This window comes from Neofelis nebulosa, chromosome 3 (genome assembly GCF_028018385.1).
Source record: "Neofelis nebulosa isolate mNeoNeb1 chromosome 3, mNeoNeb1.pri, whole genome shotgun sequence".
Taxonomy (NCBI): Eukaryota; Metazoa; Chordata; class Mammalia; order Carnivora; family Felidae; genus Neofelis; species Neofelis nebulosa.
Window position 1 is genome coordinate 26,630,128 of NC_080784.1, and position 18,505 is coordinate 26,648,632.

At 39.2% G+C, this 18,505-nt stretch overlaps 1 protein-coding gene across 1 annotated transcript in view; it reads left to right on the plus strand.

Annotated features, from left to right (window-relative positions):
- Positions 1-18,108, plus strand: part of LONRF1 (LON peptidase N-terminal domain and ring finger 1) — a 38,005-nt gene extending 19,897 nt beyond the window's left edge. Inside the window, exons 4-12 of the mRNA XM_058720143.1 lie at positions 2,736-2,885; positions 3,381-3,621; positions 3,718-3,814; positions 5,692-5,806; positions 8,747-8,868; positions 11,105-11,263; positions 11,374-11,536; positions 14,088-14,240; positions 16,785-18,108. Of these exons, the coding sequence (XP_058576126.1) occupies positions 2,736-2,885; positions 3,381-3,621; positions 3,718-3,814; positions 5,692-5,806; positions 8,747-8,868; positions 11,105-11,263; positions 11,374-11,536; positions 14,088-14,240; positions 16,785-16,943 (1,359 nt within the window). The 3' untranslated portion in view covers positions 16,944-18,108. The remainder of the gene's footprint in view (positions 1-2,735; positions 2,886-3,380; positions 3,622-3,717; positions 3,815-5,691; positions 5,807-8,746; positions 8,869-11,104; positions 11,264-11,373; positions 11,537-14,087; positions 14,241-16,784) is intronic.
- Positions 18,109-18,505: the final 397 nt, after the last annotated feature.

Genomic DNA, 18,505 nt, shown 5'->3' on the forward strand with positions numbered 1-18,505 from the left:
GTTCATCTGATTTGCAACTCTGTGCTTCCCGAATCTGGAAATTCTGTTTTCTTCCCCAGGTTAGAGAAGTTTTCAGCCATTACTTCTTCAAATAAGTTTTCCTACTCTTTCTTTTCTCACTTTGGGACTCCTATTCAGGAATTTTTGTTGACTTGCTTTTTTTGTTTAATTTCCAGTCTAAGTTTTGCTTGTTTTCCATGGTTGCCCGTAGTATTGCCCCGGTTCGTTCTTCCTTAATTTTTTCAGTAATCCATCCATCACTTTCCAGAGTTTGTTTTGTGGTGTGTTAGTTGGTGTTAAGAAAAAAGGGAGGAGGTTCGCTGACTAAATGACTTTGGGAAACATTGGGTTAAACCAGGTTAAACAGGTTTGTTCAGAAATTCTCACAGTTTTTGCTGTACTAATATGACGGTAGCATTCAACTTTTGTCAAACTTATTTAGAGTATCTGGAAAGACTAGAGTCTTTGGAAAGTGTTTTTGGAAAATCTACCCTGATACAATTGCAGTGCCCAATCACGATGTTCTCCTCAATATCTTTAAAACATGCCGTGTTATTTATCACCTCTATACTGTTTTTTACATTGTGGCTTTATTTAGAATCACCTTAGGGGCATGGTAAGTATAAAGATTCCTGGACTTCACCACAGACCTTTGGAATTAGAATCTCTGGAATTCCGGCATAGTTTTACAAACACCTAGGAAAATTCTTGTGCACTTTGAAGTATGAGAATGTTGAAAATTTTCTCAGGTCCCGGATCCCTCATACATACAGCTAACCTCTGCATATCTTCTCTGAGGCTTGCTTGCATATACCTTCCAGCCCATCGATTTAACAAAAAATCGTTTACTCTCATGTGTTTTCCAACTGTTTTATATTTGTTAGTGGTATCTCCCTGGGGACACTGCAGACCTTTTTAAGGGCTTATAATTTTGCATCTTCTATGCTACTAGATATCCTTATATTTCTGTAAATGTTTGTTGTTTAATAAGGTCAGGTAAATGCAAAACAAGTGATACTTTGAAATACTTGGTTTTCTCGCAGTACGCTTTTTGTAAATTGTGGTTTGATTTACATATAATAAACTGCATGGATTTTACAGTCTGGTGAGTTTTGAGAAATTAAACATCCATGTAACAGCACGATATAGACTATTGTCACCATGCTGGAAAGTCCAGTCATCCCCTTTTCAGCAAATCGCCTCTATCCCTGCTCCCAGAGACAACTACTGTTTAGATCTTTATTACCACAGAGTAGTTTTGCCTATTTTAGAACTTCGTACAAGTGAAACCACACAGTGTGTGCTCTTTTGTGGCTGGCTTTTTTTGCAGAACATCATAGTTTTGGGATCTATCCAGCAATTTTTTCTTGTTCACTAAGTATTCCATCGTAGGAACATACCACAATTTGTGGTATTCACAGTTAATAGTGATTTTCATTTGGATTGTTACCAGCTGCTGCTATGAATTAACATTCTTGAACAAGTCGTTTTGTGAACATAAGTTTTTATATCTCTTTGGTAAATACTTAGCGGAGTTGCTGGGTTCTAGAGTAGTTGAGTGTTTAATGCATTTTTTTAAGCCAGGAGAAAAGTAAAAACATACAAATTTTAAAGGGAATATTGTTTGTTCATTAAAGGGGATATTGCCTGAGCTCCTACCAGATAAGCACTTTTATGTACGTTGAATATATCTCCTATTTATTTACCTCATAGCAATGATTCAGGAGTAATCTGATTTGTGTGAGTTTGAGAGGTAATGCAACTGAAAAACTAAAACATCCACGTTTAGACTTTAAGAAATGCTCTGCTGTTCATTTAATATAGTTTATTCGACAATAACAATCATTTGGGTCCTACTCATTTCCTTCTAGCCAGGTTCTTCCCTCGCTTAACCTACCATGGTTTTGTTTAAGATGCATTCCCGATAGCAGCACCTAGAAATTCTGATGGGACAGCTGCCTCCCAGGTTAACTCACAGCTGTTAAGGGACAGCTGCCATATGGTGCTCCCAACCGAGAGAGCTGGGCAATGGTGGCTACCCGTGTAGGTTACTCAGTGAGAAGCTAAATTCAGGGTAAATAAGTGGAATTTTAAGAGTTTTTTAATTAGAATTACAAGTTCTTTAATTCACTTAAACACTCTAAGTCCAGTCTTAAAGTATACTTTGGGGTGAACTGTGAACTTGCTAGGCTGGGACTCACTAATGTTGAGAGGTAAATATTTTCTACTTCCCTTGAGATCTCTTCTTTTTACAGGGCACCTGGGTGGCTCAGTCGGTTAAGTGTCTGACTCTTGGTTTCAGCTCAGGTCACGATCTCATGGTTCATAAGTTCAAGCTTGTGCTGGGCTCTGCTCTGACAGCGCAGAGGCTGCTTGGGATTCTCTCTCTCCCTCTGTCTGCCCCTCCCATAGTCCTTCTCTCTCATTCAAAAATCTCTTTATAATCCTCCATTAAAAAGTCAGTTTTAATATTGGGTAACTTCTAGGCTGGTAGTCTAGCCACTCCAATGCTTTTCTTTTGAATTATTTCTTTGACGTGATCTGAGCCCATTCAGGCACACCTTGGCTTTACAAGACTTTTGAATGGTTTGGCATTTCTGTTTATTGCTTAATCTCTTCCTCCTCTGCTCATTAAAAACAATGTCTGCTGTGAATTTTCTAAAATTTCTTAGATAGCTTTATATTAAATTATCCCTAATCATACATTTTCCATTACCTTTACATTTCTCTTACAGATTTTATGTGATTTATTGTCACCTGAAAACTTAAAAGAAGGCCTGAAGGACTCTTCCTGGAGTTCATTGCCATGTATTAAAAACAAACCTTTTGGTTTTCCTGTAGTAATGGAAGAGTCTCACTCTGCCACAGAGCTTAGCCCAGAGCAGGTAAGGGGTGAGAAAAGATTTTCATGGGTTGAGTGCATCTGTTTTTTTACAGGTTAAGATTTTCACTTTCTGGGTTTCAAGAAATAGAATCTATTAAACATGGTCTGAATTAGATTTTTTTGTCTGTAGCCTTTTATTTTACACTAAACTTTTATGTAAAATATGTGTTCATTAACCACAATTTTAGGTCACCTGAATATCAGAAAACTTTAGTCTCATGGGAAATGTAGAACATGGTATTTATTTTAGTTTCTTCAGGGTTGTAACAACTATATTAGCATAACTGCATCGACCTCATTATAACATGTCAGCTTGATGTCTAAGGCTATATTATAATTACTAGTAAAATGATTTATTTATCAGGGTTTTAGAATTAAAAGTTGGTGCTTTTAAATGAATGGTAAAAAGAACATTCTGAGACAGTGGAATTTCATTTCAGTTTGGTTCGTGGTGAGAGCCGCAATACAGTTACCCTTGTTTATTGTACTTTTGTAGAACGAAGAAATACCAGAGGTCACTTCAGAGCTTATCAAAGGAAGCTTAAACCGTACATGGTCAGCACAGGCTATAAATTCAACAGAAATGCCTGCCAGAGAGGACTGTTTAAAAAGAGTGTCCTCGGAACCTCTACTCTCTGTTCAAGAAAAAGGTGCTCTGCTGAAAAGAAAGTTGTCTCTTTTAGACCAGGATGTGATTGTAGATGAAGACGGAAGAAATAAGCTTAAAAAACAAGGAGGTAAAAATGTCACTACGCTCATTTAGAACACATCTGTTTATTTAGAATGGTCTTTAAACTTTTTCCTAAAGATGATAACCCTCTTTGTTTTAATAGAAACTCGCAATGAAGTCTGTACGTTTTCATTAACTTACGGTGACATCCCAGAAGAATTAATAGATGTTGCAGATTTTGAGTGTTCTCTCTGCATGAGGTAAGTGTATAAAATTTTATAAAGATGCATATTTTATATTACCAAATAAAATACAAAGTACATAAAGGTAATCTACTCTAAAGTGACAGAATACTGGACTAAAAATCAAAAGATATGAATTTTAGTTCTCGGCTTACCTTTCACAACTTGGGCAGGTAATCTCTGAACATTATTTGGATTTTCGTTACTTACACAGTGGGGTATTTCCATAGCCTATATTGCAGGCATTGTAAGAATCTAATGACTTACATATTGTAAAGGACTATAAAAGTTAAACATATTATTGAAACTTAGACACATACATGGTTTTAGATTTGGGTAAAAATGCTAACAACGTGTTGTATATATATGACTCTGTCTTGTTTTAACTGTAAAGTCCTTTTTAAGTAAAGTTGGATAAAGGTTTCCGTTGTGTGGGAATGCAAGCTGGCGCAGCCACTCTGGTAAACAGTTATGGAGGTTCCTCAAAAAACTAAAAATAGAACCACCCTACCACCCAGCAATTGCACTACTAGGCATTTATCCAGAGGATACAGGTGTGCTGTTTCAAAGGGACACACGCACCCCCATGTTTATAGCAGCACTATCAGCAATAGGCAAAGTATGGAAAGAGCCCAAATGTCCATCGATGGATGAATGGATAAAGAAGATGTGGTGTGTGTATATATATATATATATATATATATATACACACACACACACACACAATGGAGTATTACTCGACAATCAAAAAGAATGAAATCTTGCCATTTGCAACTACTTGGATGGAGCTGGAGGGTATTATGCTGAGTGAAATTAGTCAGAAAGACAAAAATCATCTGACTTCACTCACATGAGGACTTTAAGAGACCAAAGAGATGAACATAAGGGAAGGGAAACAAAAAGAATATAAAAACAGGGAAGGGGACAAAACAGAAGAGACTCCTAAATATGGAGAACAAACTGAGGGTTACTGGAGGGGTTGTGGGAGGGGGGGATGGGCTAAATGGATAAGGGGCACTAAGGAATCTACTCCTGAAATCTTGCTGCACTAGATGCTAACTAATTTGGATGTAAATTTAAAACAAATTAAAAAAATAATAAAAATAAAAGATTTCCATTGTGTAGAATGCTTGTAATTCTAGAAGACTAATAGTTTTGAAAGATATGTTCCATTTACTTGAGTTGTGGTGGAGTCAGAAGAACAGTACCCAGAGACCTGGTGGCTGGCCACATCAGGCTGGTAAGAACTAGCTGTGTTCTGAGCAGGTCCCTTTGCTTCATCTATCTGTGGGGTGAGGGCATTAGGCCAGATGATTTCTCAAGTGCCTTTTTATCTAGGAAATTCCGAAGTATCATGTTTCAGGAAATAATTATCATGTAAGTAAAATTAGTATTTCTATATTGTTCATTACTTACTGGTATTAAGCCTAATATTTCTTTACGAATTAACTGTAAAGTTTATTGGGTTATTCTTTTTCATGGATTTTATATTGTAAGGCTTTTATAGGCTTATTAAGAAATAATCTAGTCAACTAATAATTATATATTTCATATTGTTTATTTTACACACCAAGTGTCAGAGACTATGTGCATTTTACATTTATTGCACTTCTCAGTTTGGACCAGCCGGATTTCAGATGTTTAGTAGCTCCCATGTGGGCTGTTCCATTGGTCAGTATAGCTTTCATCCCTTGGCAGAGTAGTACCCCTGTTGATGGAGAACTTTTAAAAGGTTCAGGAGGGGATAATTGTATGTATCACTGCCCCTTCCTTCCTCTCCTGCCCACCAGACCCTCCTTCTTCCTCAAATAGAGATTAGTCTTATGGTTCCATTATTTCTTCACTTTTTCCCATGGATAGTTTAATGTGAAAACATGTATTTTGGTTGATTTCAGGTTGTTTTTTGAGCCAGTAACAACCCCTTGTGGACACTCCTTCTGTAAGAATTGCCTTGAGCGCTGTTTAGATCATACACCGTATTGTCCTCTCTGCAAAGAAAGCTTAAAAGAGGTAAACATTTGCGTATTTATCTGTTTATTGATCTTAAGCTTGGCAATACTGATTTGTATTTAGCCCATAGAAATAGAGTGATTATCATGTTCAGAATAAATTACATTATATATGCTGACTGACCAAGAAGGAAAACATTACATTACCCAAAATGCTAGTGCTGGAGAAAGGTGAATTTGGAGAGCATAGGGGAAAGGAGGGCCATTCTGGAGGCCAAGCCCCATGTATTTTTTTTTTTTTTTTTTTTTTTTTAAACAAAGGGGGCTATGGTCAAGTACCTGGCCTAGACTTGGTTCAGTTTTAATGACAGACAGTATTGGGAAAACCCAACTGCCTTGCCTTCCACCCTCAATAATACCCTGGATTTCAGCCCTAGTCCTGCCTCCTTAACATATGGAACAACTAATAGAATTTTTTGCATTGATGGAAATTCTCCATAACTATGCTGTCCAACATGGTAGTCACATGTGGCAATTGAGCACTTGAAATGTGGCTAGTGTGGCTGAAGACCTGTATTTTAAATTTTCATTTTCATTTAAGTGGACACATGTGACTGGTGGCTACCATTTGGGCAGCACAGCTCTAGAAAGTGGTGTACTTACTGGAGGCACAGCTTCCCACACCGCTTGTACAGTCAGTGATCAATGCTATTAATAACCTGTGTTAGGGAAATAGCTGGATCTCAGGTACATATCTTCTGTAACCAATGGGAAGACAGCATTTTCCCAATCCTGCTTGGGTGTCCTTAGCCATAAGGTGAGGCCCCAGTGTTACAATTCTAGGTCCCAATTACAACCGTAGCATTGATCACGAGAATGATCCTATCTCTGGGGGGTGACAGCATTGCTTAAAAAAAAGTCTTCCAAATATGAATAAAAAATTAATAAGCCATTTTGCATTTGAACGTAGTTAATTCCTATGCAGAAAAAACAACTCTGTACAGATATTATAATAGCATATGTGTATTAAATACATGGATAGGAGTCTTACATAACAAGCCAATATGTCAAACATAAAACCATATATAGAATTTTCACAAAGTCCAAAAACCTAAGACAAACTCGTTCTTAAGTTTATTAATTACATTTCTGCCTATATACTTCATGTTTTCAGGTGAAGTACTCTAATCATGTTTTTTTTCTGTGTTTCCAGAGTTTTTAAATATTCTGTAGTATATAGTGTTTTTTTTTTTCAAATTAACAATTAGATATGTGGCTTTAAATTTAGAGCTACCTCACCTTAAGAAATGTCTGGAGTTTGAAGGAAAACAAGCATTATTTAAAAATACAGCCAGCATACTGTTTGAAAATAACTTTATCCTGTGTCCTCAAGGTATCCTGTATAATAGGTAAAATCTAAGTATATATTTAAAAAAACAAATTGATACGCTCTATCATTTTATGCTTTTGTCATTTTCTTTTGTTCTTCTTTCATCGGAATGTATTTAAGATTTTTTTATAGCAGAATAATCCATTGATTTAACATTTCCCTATTGTTGGGTATGTAAGTTGTTTTGTTCTTTGTTTTATATACCATGATTTGCGTCTTGACTGTTTCCTTAGGATAAATTTCTGGAAGGTGAATGGCTGATCCAAAACCATGTATTTATAAGACTCTTAAAACCAAATGCTGGGTTACCTACATCCCCCCAGAAATATTGTACAATTTAGATTCCTATTCCCCCCAAATTAATACACGAGTATTATATATACTATTTAGCCCATTGGTTTTCAAAATGTGTTCCCCTGACGAGCAGCATCTGTATTACCTGAGAACTTGTTACAAATTCTCAGACCCCACCTCAGAGCCACGACATCACAAACTCTGGGGTGGGGCTCAGCCCTCTGCTTTTCAACAAGCCTGATTTCATGCTAAAGTTTGAAAACCACTCCTGGTACCCTTTCCCAACCTCTCCCCCTTCCTACTCCTCCATTCTTCCTCGGATAATGACAAACCCTTATTTTTGCTGCAATGGCAGATTAAAAGTATGTGGCTTCTCTTTATCTTCTGATTGTCTCCCAAGAGTCGTTCCTCACCAACTTTATTATATGGGTTATTGTTCCAAAATTCTGTACCCACGTCCTGACCTGGTCCCAGCCTTATGCAGTTTTTTAACTTACCTACAGAAACATGTCTTTTTGTCCATGGAATACAGTGCGGTGTGTGGTAACTGCCTTTTATGGGATAAAGGCAGTAGAATTGGGTTTCTCGGGAGACAGAAAAATTAAGGCAGACTTCATGAAAAAGGTAAAGTTGGAGCCAGACCTTGCAGGCTAGGCAGGGTTACAGGCTGGAAGGAGAGGGATGGCTTTTAGCAGTTGGAATAATGACGCGGAAATGCGAGTGGCAGTTTTCCGGAGTGTTAAGGGAGTGGTACAAATGTACCATTTTATATAGAGTTGGGGGGTGGATCGTGTCGGAAAAGCAACCTCTTGATAAGGGTCTGAGTGACAGTGGGTGACACGGGAAGGAAAATCGTCAAGAAAAATGATCTGGAGACTCGGCCACCAAAACTGGGACAAAAAGAATAGTTTCACTTTTCCTAAATAAGGCAAGTGTATTATTTTCTTTATTCCTTAGCTTATTTTTTTGGTTCTCAGTTAAAATGCTAGTCTGAAGTACCCACGAGCTGTCAGATAGAAATTGGCCTTTGGTGTGGGAGAGGGCAGGGCCTCCTGGTGCCCAGAAAGGATTTGAGGTCGTAGCAGGACAAGGGTCTTCTGGACGGTGGTAGTCTCCACCGCAGCCACGTGTCTTCAGTGCTTTGGGGCAAAGCCTGCGCAGATTGACCTGTGTGGCATCATCACTTGTCACGTTCTTCCTCACCAATTAATTCAGAATCGACTGTATAAATATGTAATAAAGGCTTTACTATGAACTGTTTTGCCTGTTTTCTGCTGTAGGAAAAGTACTGGAGTGTGAAATAACACTGTCTTTTAGTATCTAGCAGATAGGAGGTACTGTGTGACACAGCTGTTGGAAGAATTGATAGTGAAGTATCTGCCTGATGAGCTGTCTGAGAGAAAACAAATATATGATGAAGAAACTGCTGAGCTGTCACAGTAAGTTTCTTCTCATAAAGTTAATGTGATCAAGCCCCAGCCACCACCCTTTAACACAGTAAGGAGAGACCTTCTCGCAGCCAGCTGGATCCTGTCTCGAGTTCAACCTAGTGTAGCCCCAGGCTATTTTCAACAAACACGGGTCAGGTTCCCCTCTCCTCAACAGACAGAAGTTTTTAAAAGTTCATTTGGTAACTTCCAGATGTTCCACTGGGGGTTGTTGACTCAAGCCCTTTGCCCCGTAGTGGTAGTTTCGGTGGAGGAGGAATTTCCTACGGGACCTCAGGCAGTGGAGTTGGGAACAGAACCCTCAGGTACCAGGCAGGGTTAGCAGGAAGGTGGAGCGTAAATGGCCTGGACTGGCAGCTGCTTTAGCCAATGAGAGGTCGGGAAGTGGGTGGGACCTTGAGGCCTGAGGCTGAAGTTGGTAGGAGTGGCGAAGGGGCCAAAGTGTCAATTAGTCAAGATTACCGGTAGCAGATTAAGTTAGTGTCAGGAGGTAATTTAGGGATAGAGTGGTACAGACCACTACTGAGAGCGAGCACGCACTGGCTAGTTGGGGCTGGGTAGGTTGGACCTGGTTTTGGTGCTCTGTATCCTTTCTTCCTTGTCCTTTTCTGACGTTCTTTTCCCTTCCTGTCTTTCCCTCTTGCTCGAGTCACAGGCGTCTCTTTAAAATTTCTTTCCTGCGTAATTTCTTAACTTGCTTTCTCTTTCACTGGACACACCAAAGAAACAGAACTGCACGTTTTACTTGCCGTGTTTATGTAATAGATTTTGGAAAATAATGGGAAAAAGTTATTTTTTTCTTACTAAGAAAAAATTGTGCTTGCAAACTTAGTATGTGTCCACCAAATGTCTTCACTGGGCCAGTGCCCTTTGATAGAAGAACGGTGTCCATTCTTCTAAGTTGGTACTGATTTGTCTTCCATGATATTGATATTTCGTTGTGATTTTGATAGAAAATGTCCTGATAGGAGGATTATGAACTTTCTTGATCAACACTGCCAAAAGCTAGTTACAGGAAAGCCGCAGATATGCTTTTGAAATCTTAAGTATAGTGACTGCAACCAGACTCCTGGCAGAAGAGTGGAATCGGCAAATGACAGATGAAGTCCTCACTTGAGGGGGGCTGAGTGTGATGCAGAGAAGCATGAGGGAGTCTCTGTTACTTACTACCAGGGCTGGGTTTTTTTATGGGGTGCTCATCTTAAGTACTCATCCCCTGGTACTTCAGAGTTTTGCTGCTTAATATTTGTCAGCAGAAGAACTGAAAAAGACCAAATGGAATGCTTAGTCATGGTAGATTACACATTTTTTAAAAGAGGAGCTAATAGTTGTATTTCTTGCACATAATTATGTCATTTTGAAGAAATGCTAGAAGATCCTGTAAATAAGCAGGGGTGGCAAAGGTCATCTATAACCCAAAAGGAATCACCGTTGGCATTTCGGCACGTATCCTTCCAGATTTTAAGATGTATAAATACATTTTCAACAAAAGTGGGATCTTTTTTTCCCAAGTCAACATGTGTATGTGCACACACACACACACACACACACACACGTATATCTTCATTTTATGGTTATGTCAGTTTATTTTACTAGTCCCCTCTTCTAAGTTTTGGTTACTATACACAATGTTACGGTGAGCTTTCCTTTCAAGTACTTGTACAAGTTTTTCTAGGAGTTTAAAGGATATGAACTTTTTAAAGTGTCGGCCAGATTCTTCTTCAGTTTGGTTGTACTGTTTGAAACTGCCCTCAGCCCTGCCAGTTTTTCCCATGCCCGTGCCAGAACTGGGCGGTACTGTTGTCCTCCTTCTTTCCTGCCAATCTGGCAGTGAAAAATATTCTATAATTTTAATTACCTAGAAAAAATGTTACTGAGTTATGTTTTTGATCGTGAATTTGAAAATATTTTAATGCACTAGGAATTTTAATGATTTGCCTTTTGTGGACTGTGGGAGCCCATTTTTTTCTTATTATCTATAAGGAAGAGTATTTGATGGATAAAAGACTGTTCTAAATATTTTAAACAGATTAATACAAAATACAAACAAAAGTTTGTATTAATACTAACTGTACTCTTGATTCATAAAGATACTTAGCTCTGTATGACAACCTGGTATCTTAAATTCAGATTTAGTTTTATAAATAGATGCTGATGAGTGTTGCAAGCTTCAGTCATTTTTGTGGTACGTTCTGATGGATGATAATGAGACTTTTTTCCTCTTCAGCTTGACCAAGAATGTTCCAATATTTGTTTGCACTATGGCCTACCCTACTGTGCCTTGCCCTCTTCATGTATTTGAGCCAAGATACAGACTGATGATTCGAAGAAGTATACAAACTGGAACTAAACAGTTTGGGATGTGTGTTAGTGATACCCAGAATAGGTATGTTTTTGTACAGAAATATTTTTGTTTACATTGGAACTTGCTTTGAATATTGAGAATTTGCATGCTTGTTACTTGAACTTTGATATTAATCCGAAGTTTTCTTTTAGTTTTGCAGATTATGGGTGTATGCTACAAATTCGGAATGTACATTTCTTACCTGACGGGAGGTCTGTGGTTGACACAGTTGGAGGAAAGCGGTTTAGGGTCTTAAAGAGAGGAATGAAAGATGGATATTGCACTGCAGACATTGAATATCTGGAAGATGTGAAGGTATTAAATGCTTCTTGAGCACACCTTGGGGTACTCTGTCCTTGGCATTGCACAGGCTGATAGTCTAGGCGCATACAACAGTTCTTTGTCCCAGAGACTCTGGTCGATACTTACACAAGTTAGCTCCCAGTTAGCTTTTGCTTATCTTGCTCTTACTCACAGTGTGTCAACTTGGAAGAGTCCAGAGCACAGATCCTCTTCATTTCTGCAGGCTCCCCAACCAACGTGGTGCCTAGAGTGTACGTGGGCATGGTGGGCACTTAACACCAGCGATGGATTGAATTGAACTTAGAACTTTCATCTGGGTTATGAAAGCTGCTAATCCCTGCCCTTTTTAATCGAATTTATTAGTAGGCAGACACATTAAAGCCTTTGAAAACTGTTCTGTATGTATCTGACATAGCCTTAATGACAACATGGACACAGTGAGAGGACAGGTGTTCAAACTCTAGGGCATCACAGAGAAAGTACTGTCACCAGCCTTACTGGTGAGATCTTTCCTGCGGTGCGTTATTGTGATAACCTTCTTGCAAAGGGTTAATGTGGGCCTTTTGATGATTCCAGTAATTCACCATCTGCAGTTAGTTTAGGTACCAAAAAAATGATTTGTGATGCTATGATTATCAGATGAAAGGCAGTTTCTTTTGGAAGGGCATTATAAAACCACTGATCATATGCTCTCCCTGTTCATTGATTTGGGCCCTTCATTTTAATCATTTATTGAACGCTGGCATTACAAACATTAGCTCTTTGAATTTTCGGAACTCTGAGATCCTTAGATGAGGAAAGTCAGATCCAAAAGTGGTAATAAATATGCCTAAGATCCTCTAGGTAGAGTCATAGAAATGATTTAAAGCTAGCTCGCTGGCCCCAAGTGCTGTGCTTCAGCATTATGCCATATTGCCTCTCTGATCAACTTGATTGGGCTGATATTTCCTGTCCTGTCTTACGATTAAGATGCTATGGGGAGACTTCTTTTTTTGTGCAGTAGGCCAAAAGTGTTGTGGAAGTTTGATAGTTTCTGTGCCTTAGGCATGCTTAGTTAATGGAATCATTTGCTAAAGGCAATATTCTTTGTAAGTTTACATCTTCACATTTGGATTTGATGACACAATCGCTTGAGTGTATGGCCAACCATATGCCTAGATAGAAATATAGGACAATAGAATAGCATCTTGAAAGCATTATGAGTTTGGTGTTTAGAAACTGTTTGCTGTCTTTGCAGTCTTAGGAATGTCTAATAATTTTTCCTCATCTTAATGTCTCATCTTTGTAATGATTTCTTGTCCCTTCCTTCTGGAAAAGCTTCTCAAATTTACTTTATAAGCAGTCTTTTTTTCCCTTAAAGTTCTGCCTGCTTTTTAGCCAGCTCCTTTTTCCACGCCAGACACTTGTCATTTGTGTCGTTCCTTGTTTTCTATAGCCCATGGTTTGTTTCCTTGAATTTTGTAAGGGTGCCACGTAGAGGTTTTCTTTAATAGTTTTAACAAGTCACAAGTTTATTTCCAGCTCATGTCAAGACCAACGTGTGTTAGCAGGGGACTGAATCTTGTATAGTCATTGCAAGAGCAGAAGTCTTCAACTGGCTCCTCTAAGTATATAGCTCAGTGGTATTAAGCACATTCACAGTATTGTGCAAAAGGCAGGTGCTTTTTAGTTTTTTCATTTCACATCTTTCAGAAATAAAAAGTATGTGTTCAGAGTCCCTTTTATAGTGAGTCATTCTTGAAGTATGAAAGGCTGAGTCAGGCCTGGTATTTGTTCAGATGAGTTAATGTATGTGAACTGGAGCCCTCCCCGGCACATAGCGAGTGGGCTAGAAGAGCGTGCTACAGAAATCAATAGAAGATGGAGGAGTTAATGCTCTATTTCATCTCCTGGGTCCTGTGAGACTACTTCTTCTGGATCTGAGGCTGCAAAGCTGATGCATTTAATTTTATGTTTGCAGTTTGGTGATCTGAAGGGTGCAAGGAGAAATGATGGAGGTAGCCACAGCCTTGCCTTTATAGAACTTCCTCCTTGCATAATTTCTTCTCTTGTCTTTTGATATACTGGTTTTCTATGCTAAGATTCTTGTTGTGTTTTGACTCAGTTCCCTGGTAAAAGGTGTACTTATGCTTATTGTCCCTCCTGTTACCTGCTTTCTGCCATGTTCTCTCTGCCTGAAACCTCTCCCAATCTTCCCTCTTATTGTAGTGACGATATTCCTTTCTTGTCCCACTGCTTTCAAAAACCATCAATGCAGAGAGACAAAAAGGAATTCCCAACTCACTGTCAGTTGTACCCCTCCCAGCTGGAGGCCGGCAGTAGGGTTCCGCAGTATTGCATTGCTTCGGTGACGAGGCCAGGTGGCGGTCACACCTGTGGTGTCTCTTTAGTCTGGCCATTGCGCTTTGTGAGGCAGAAGCACAGGATATGTATTGCGTAAGAATACTCTGATCCAGCACTGAAATTGGGATTGCCTCTTTTTACATTTTTATTTTTGCATTTCTGTTGGGTTAGTGATCTGGACCAGGGGGACTAGATGCAAGTCTTACTGTTTTGTTTCTAGGTTGAGAATGACGAGGAGATCGAGAATCTCAGACAGCTTCATGACTTGGTATACTCACAAGCCTGCAGCTGGTTTCAGAATTTAAGAGACAGATTTCGAAGCCAAATTCTTCAGCACTTTGGCTCAATGCCCGGGAGGGAGGAAAACCTTCAGGTATGATGGCTTTGATGTTGTTTCCAAAAGTCTCACTTTTTTTTTTAGCAATGGGTTTTTAAGTTTTTTTGTTTTCCTTTTTTGCACAGCCTTTCTGTTGTCCCCACTGTCTTTACAGTGATGACCGTATTTCCAGAGCAGTGCTGTCTGCTGCTATCTGTAGGGGAAGGGGATGGACAGAGCTGGCAGCTGAGGGGTCCATAGCTGTGACTGCACAGAAGGAGAAAGCCCTTCACTGAGGATTTGCTCAAAGGCAGGATAAGGAAATTAACAATGGGACATTACAGTAAATTATTGGGAGATCTTTTTTTCACCTCTCCTTTTCTCTCCAGCTTTTTCCCTTGTGTCTCTTCATGTTTAATGCTTCACTCCTCATGAAATTATTGTTCTGATGGTCTTGTTCAAGTGCTTAGGGGTGACGCTTAACTTTCTGTGCAAGCAGATCGGTGTGGTAGGCTCTGTAAGACGCACAGAAAGACGACTCTGGAAAATCTGATAGACTGATCAAAGCGCTAACTTTTAATTTTTTTTTTTTTCTTCAACGTTTTTTATTTATTTTTGGGACAGAGAGAGAGCATGAACGGGGGAGGGGCAGAGAGAGAGAGGGAGACACAGAATCGGAAACAGGCTTCAGGCTCCAAGCCGTCAGCCCAGAGCCTGACGCGGGGCTCGAACTCACAGACCGCGAGATCGTGACCTGGCTGAAGTCGGACGCTTAACCGACTGCGCCACCCAGGCGCCCCAAAGCGCTAACTTTTAGACAAGCATTTTGAATTGAATAAAATGGTTATGGTCAGAAGGTAGATTACATAATGGAATGGCTATAAATATACGGAGATGGAGAGAAAACAGCCCACTGTGATGGACACTGCCTCTCATTCTGGTTTTCAAAGGTTGGCCTCAGTCTGTCTGAATCCCAATTGAGTCCTTCACCTGAACTTGAAATTATAACATCAGATCATCTCTAAACTGAGCACTCATTCGGTGTCGTACATATTGTCAGTTGCTCATGCGTGTTTTATTCTGGCTTCCTAAATCTGATTACACTTGATAGAAATAGCCTTTGCTAAGCATAAAATTGAGTAAGTACGTCTTAAATGTAAAAACTTTCACCACTCTTGTCTTTTATGATTCAGCCCTCTACCACTGCTTTGTTGGTAGTATTGTGAGTCAGGACTTGGTCAGTGAAACAAAAGCAGCCACTCTTGCATAATCCAGGCACGGAGGGTGTGCTGTGGGATGGAGGGCTGACGCAGCTGTCTGCAGAGCTGGAGGAGTGAAGATGAGGGTCATCACGGAAGGAGGATGGGGTACCTGACGCAGGGGAGCACTGTGCTTTTCAAGAACTTGCAGGGAAACTTTTTTATTTCTTAGGAGTACGAGGGAGGGACCCACCGGTATCTCAGTCTGGAGCAGTGTAGCAGGTGGTTAAGAATTCTCTGGAAGGCTCCTGCAAATCTGCCGACACTTGGCAACAGTCTCCAGCGAACAATGGCTTCTTCTCTTCCAGCTTCCACATTTCACGGGATTATGCCTCTCCTAGGCCAAGTCTAACCCAGAACCATGTGAGGGAGAGGATTCTGGGAAACGTTTCTGACCTCTCTGAAATGCAAGAAGGATGGCATAGTGATGCTGAGTGGACAACAGATAGTACACAACTACAGAAATCTAGTGTGGTTCTAGAGGGAGCTTACTGAGATCAGGAGCTCCTTCTGTCATTCTGAAACTTCAGGTTTCAGGTTCAATAAAAAGCAATTCGGTGTGCAACAGAGATGGCTTAAAAATTCTTTTGTATAAATTCCAAGTTCTTTCAATGGCCACTAGTCAGCCTTTGCAACATCAGAAGGACTTCTTTGCTGGAAATGTTTATTTTTCAAACAAAACTAGAGGCTGAGACCTTTTCTTATGTCTTGCCATGGTTCCTTGGAGACATTTTTAAATATTAATTAACTTAATGCTTTAAATATGTGTTTTCAGAAAGTAGTTCTGAATTAGGGCAGTTTTGCCCCCCTGGCATATTTGGCAGTGTCTTGTTCTTTGACAGTTGGGAGATGCATCATTTCCTATACTTTTAGCAAGTCTTTTCTAACTTTTTTTCCCTTGCTGCTTCAATTTATTTGTGGTTCTATCAGTGTTTCACTCCTCATGAAATTGAAGATATTTTGCACTGTCACAACTGGGAGGTGCCATTGGCATCTTATTGGATAGAGGTCAGAGATACTGCTCAACATGCTTCAGGAGCACAGGACAGTTCCCGCATCGAAGAATTATCCAGCCCCAAATGTGAGCAGCCTGAAGTCGAGAAACCCTGCATTCAGGCAGTGCAGGGGACAGAGTGTTCGTCATGGAAGTCAGGTCTGGATTTCAGTCTCGGACAATTCACATTTCTGGTCTTTAGTTTCCCCATTTTATAGGGACATAATAGCCTTCCTTCCATGATCGCTAAGAGTTTGAGATAGGATCGGATATATGGGATATATGAGCACTGTTTTTGTTACATCGATGTATATTGTATTAATACTGTAAACTGTTGTTTATTTTTAGGCGACCCCTAATGGGCCCGCGTGGTGTTGGTGGCTTCTTGCAGTTCTTCCCGTAGATCCCCGATACCAGCTATCGGTTTTGTCAATGAAGTCTTTGAAAGAACGGTTGACAAAGATACAGCATATACTGACCTATTTTTCTAGAGACCAATCTAAGTAACTAACTGCTTGGATCTTCCTTTAAAGTTACCCTAATCTGGCTGCGTTGACAGCCAGATTGTCTGCTGCCTTTTGCACATCCAGTGCTGGTTTGAGAAATGTAACGAAACTTTTTTTTTTCCTTCAACCTCCTGAATCATGTGGTTCTGCAAATGATTACCTTCAACTAGGACTTAGACCACTAAGAACTTGCACAGAAAAACACGCACTGAATGTGTGTTAAACCTCTACATTGTGATGAAGTTGCACTATGTACCATATTCTAAAACGAAATGAGAACTGTGTGTATGTGGGGTGTGTGTGTGTGCGTGCGCGTGTGCATTTTCTCTGGCTTTAAAATTTTAAAAGAAAAAAAAAAGCCATAGAGAGCAGAACTTGCTGAGGGTTTTTATTGCCCAAGTTTACAACAATAGCGATACAAGTTTTTGCAAGTTGAATTTGCCTCAGATTTATCTGTCCTAATGCTTATATTTGCACAAGTATGTAAACTATGGTATTGAGTATCACTCTTTGTTGGAAATACTGCTCTTGCTGAACTGTCTTGACCATTGACTATGACACAGTTTCTTATTTATGTAAATACTTGCATCCTAGTGGCCAACAGGCTTTGGATGCAGAACCTAGAGCCAGTTTTCAGGAACAATTGCAAACCTGCCATGGTACTGTGCATCTATTCATAAAACACTTAAAACTGTGAAAATATGGTTTACATTTAATTGTACATAAAGGTAAATGGAGAACTCAATTCAGTACCAGTTAGTTTGTGCATTTTAGGGGGCTTTTCACATCAACTGCCCATCAATATAATTTATAGTTTGACATGATGTGTTTAAAAAAAAAAAAATATATTACATAGTATAAACCCATTAAGGATCTGGGGGAAGAGAAGAAGCTTAATGTAGAAGTAAGCTTTTAAAGTATGTTTTATTTTTTAATTCTAGTCTTGGTGCAGATGTTAGTTATGCCTTATTCATATCACAATTAGATCACCATGCTGTGACATGGTTTATATTCATGCTGCCCTAGATACTTTTGTAATTATTTGTTGCAAACTTGTGACTGTCCCGATTAACTTTCTTTTATGTAAGTACTTTGTAAAAGTTTCTTAAACTTTTGCTTTTGCTTATTTAATTTTGAATAAAAGCTAAATTCATAATAATTTTTTTCTTAAATTTTAGGTCAGTATGAAAGATGAGTTTTGCTTACTGTTTACTTTTTTTTCTTGGCAGTATCTTAAGGAGACTTCAGGCCCTAGAACAATCCTTTAAAGTACTATTGTTCAACATTTAGAAAAAAAGCCATGTCCCTTTAGGATAAAGATGACATTTTTCATGTTACCCTTATTTGACACCATTAAACAGAACTGACCATTTCAGGCCCCCATTTCCCAGCTAGGATTTTCCAAAGAAATCCTTTTTTAAGAGTGAATATTTTTATAAAAATATATTAAGAAATGACTACCTGGAAGACCACCCTTTGCCCCCACAATTACACTATTGAAAAATCTCCAGAAAACGTGGTCTCAAGAGTGGGCCATTCCCCCCAAAGTTACCTTACCCATAG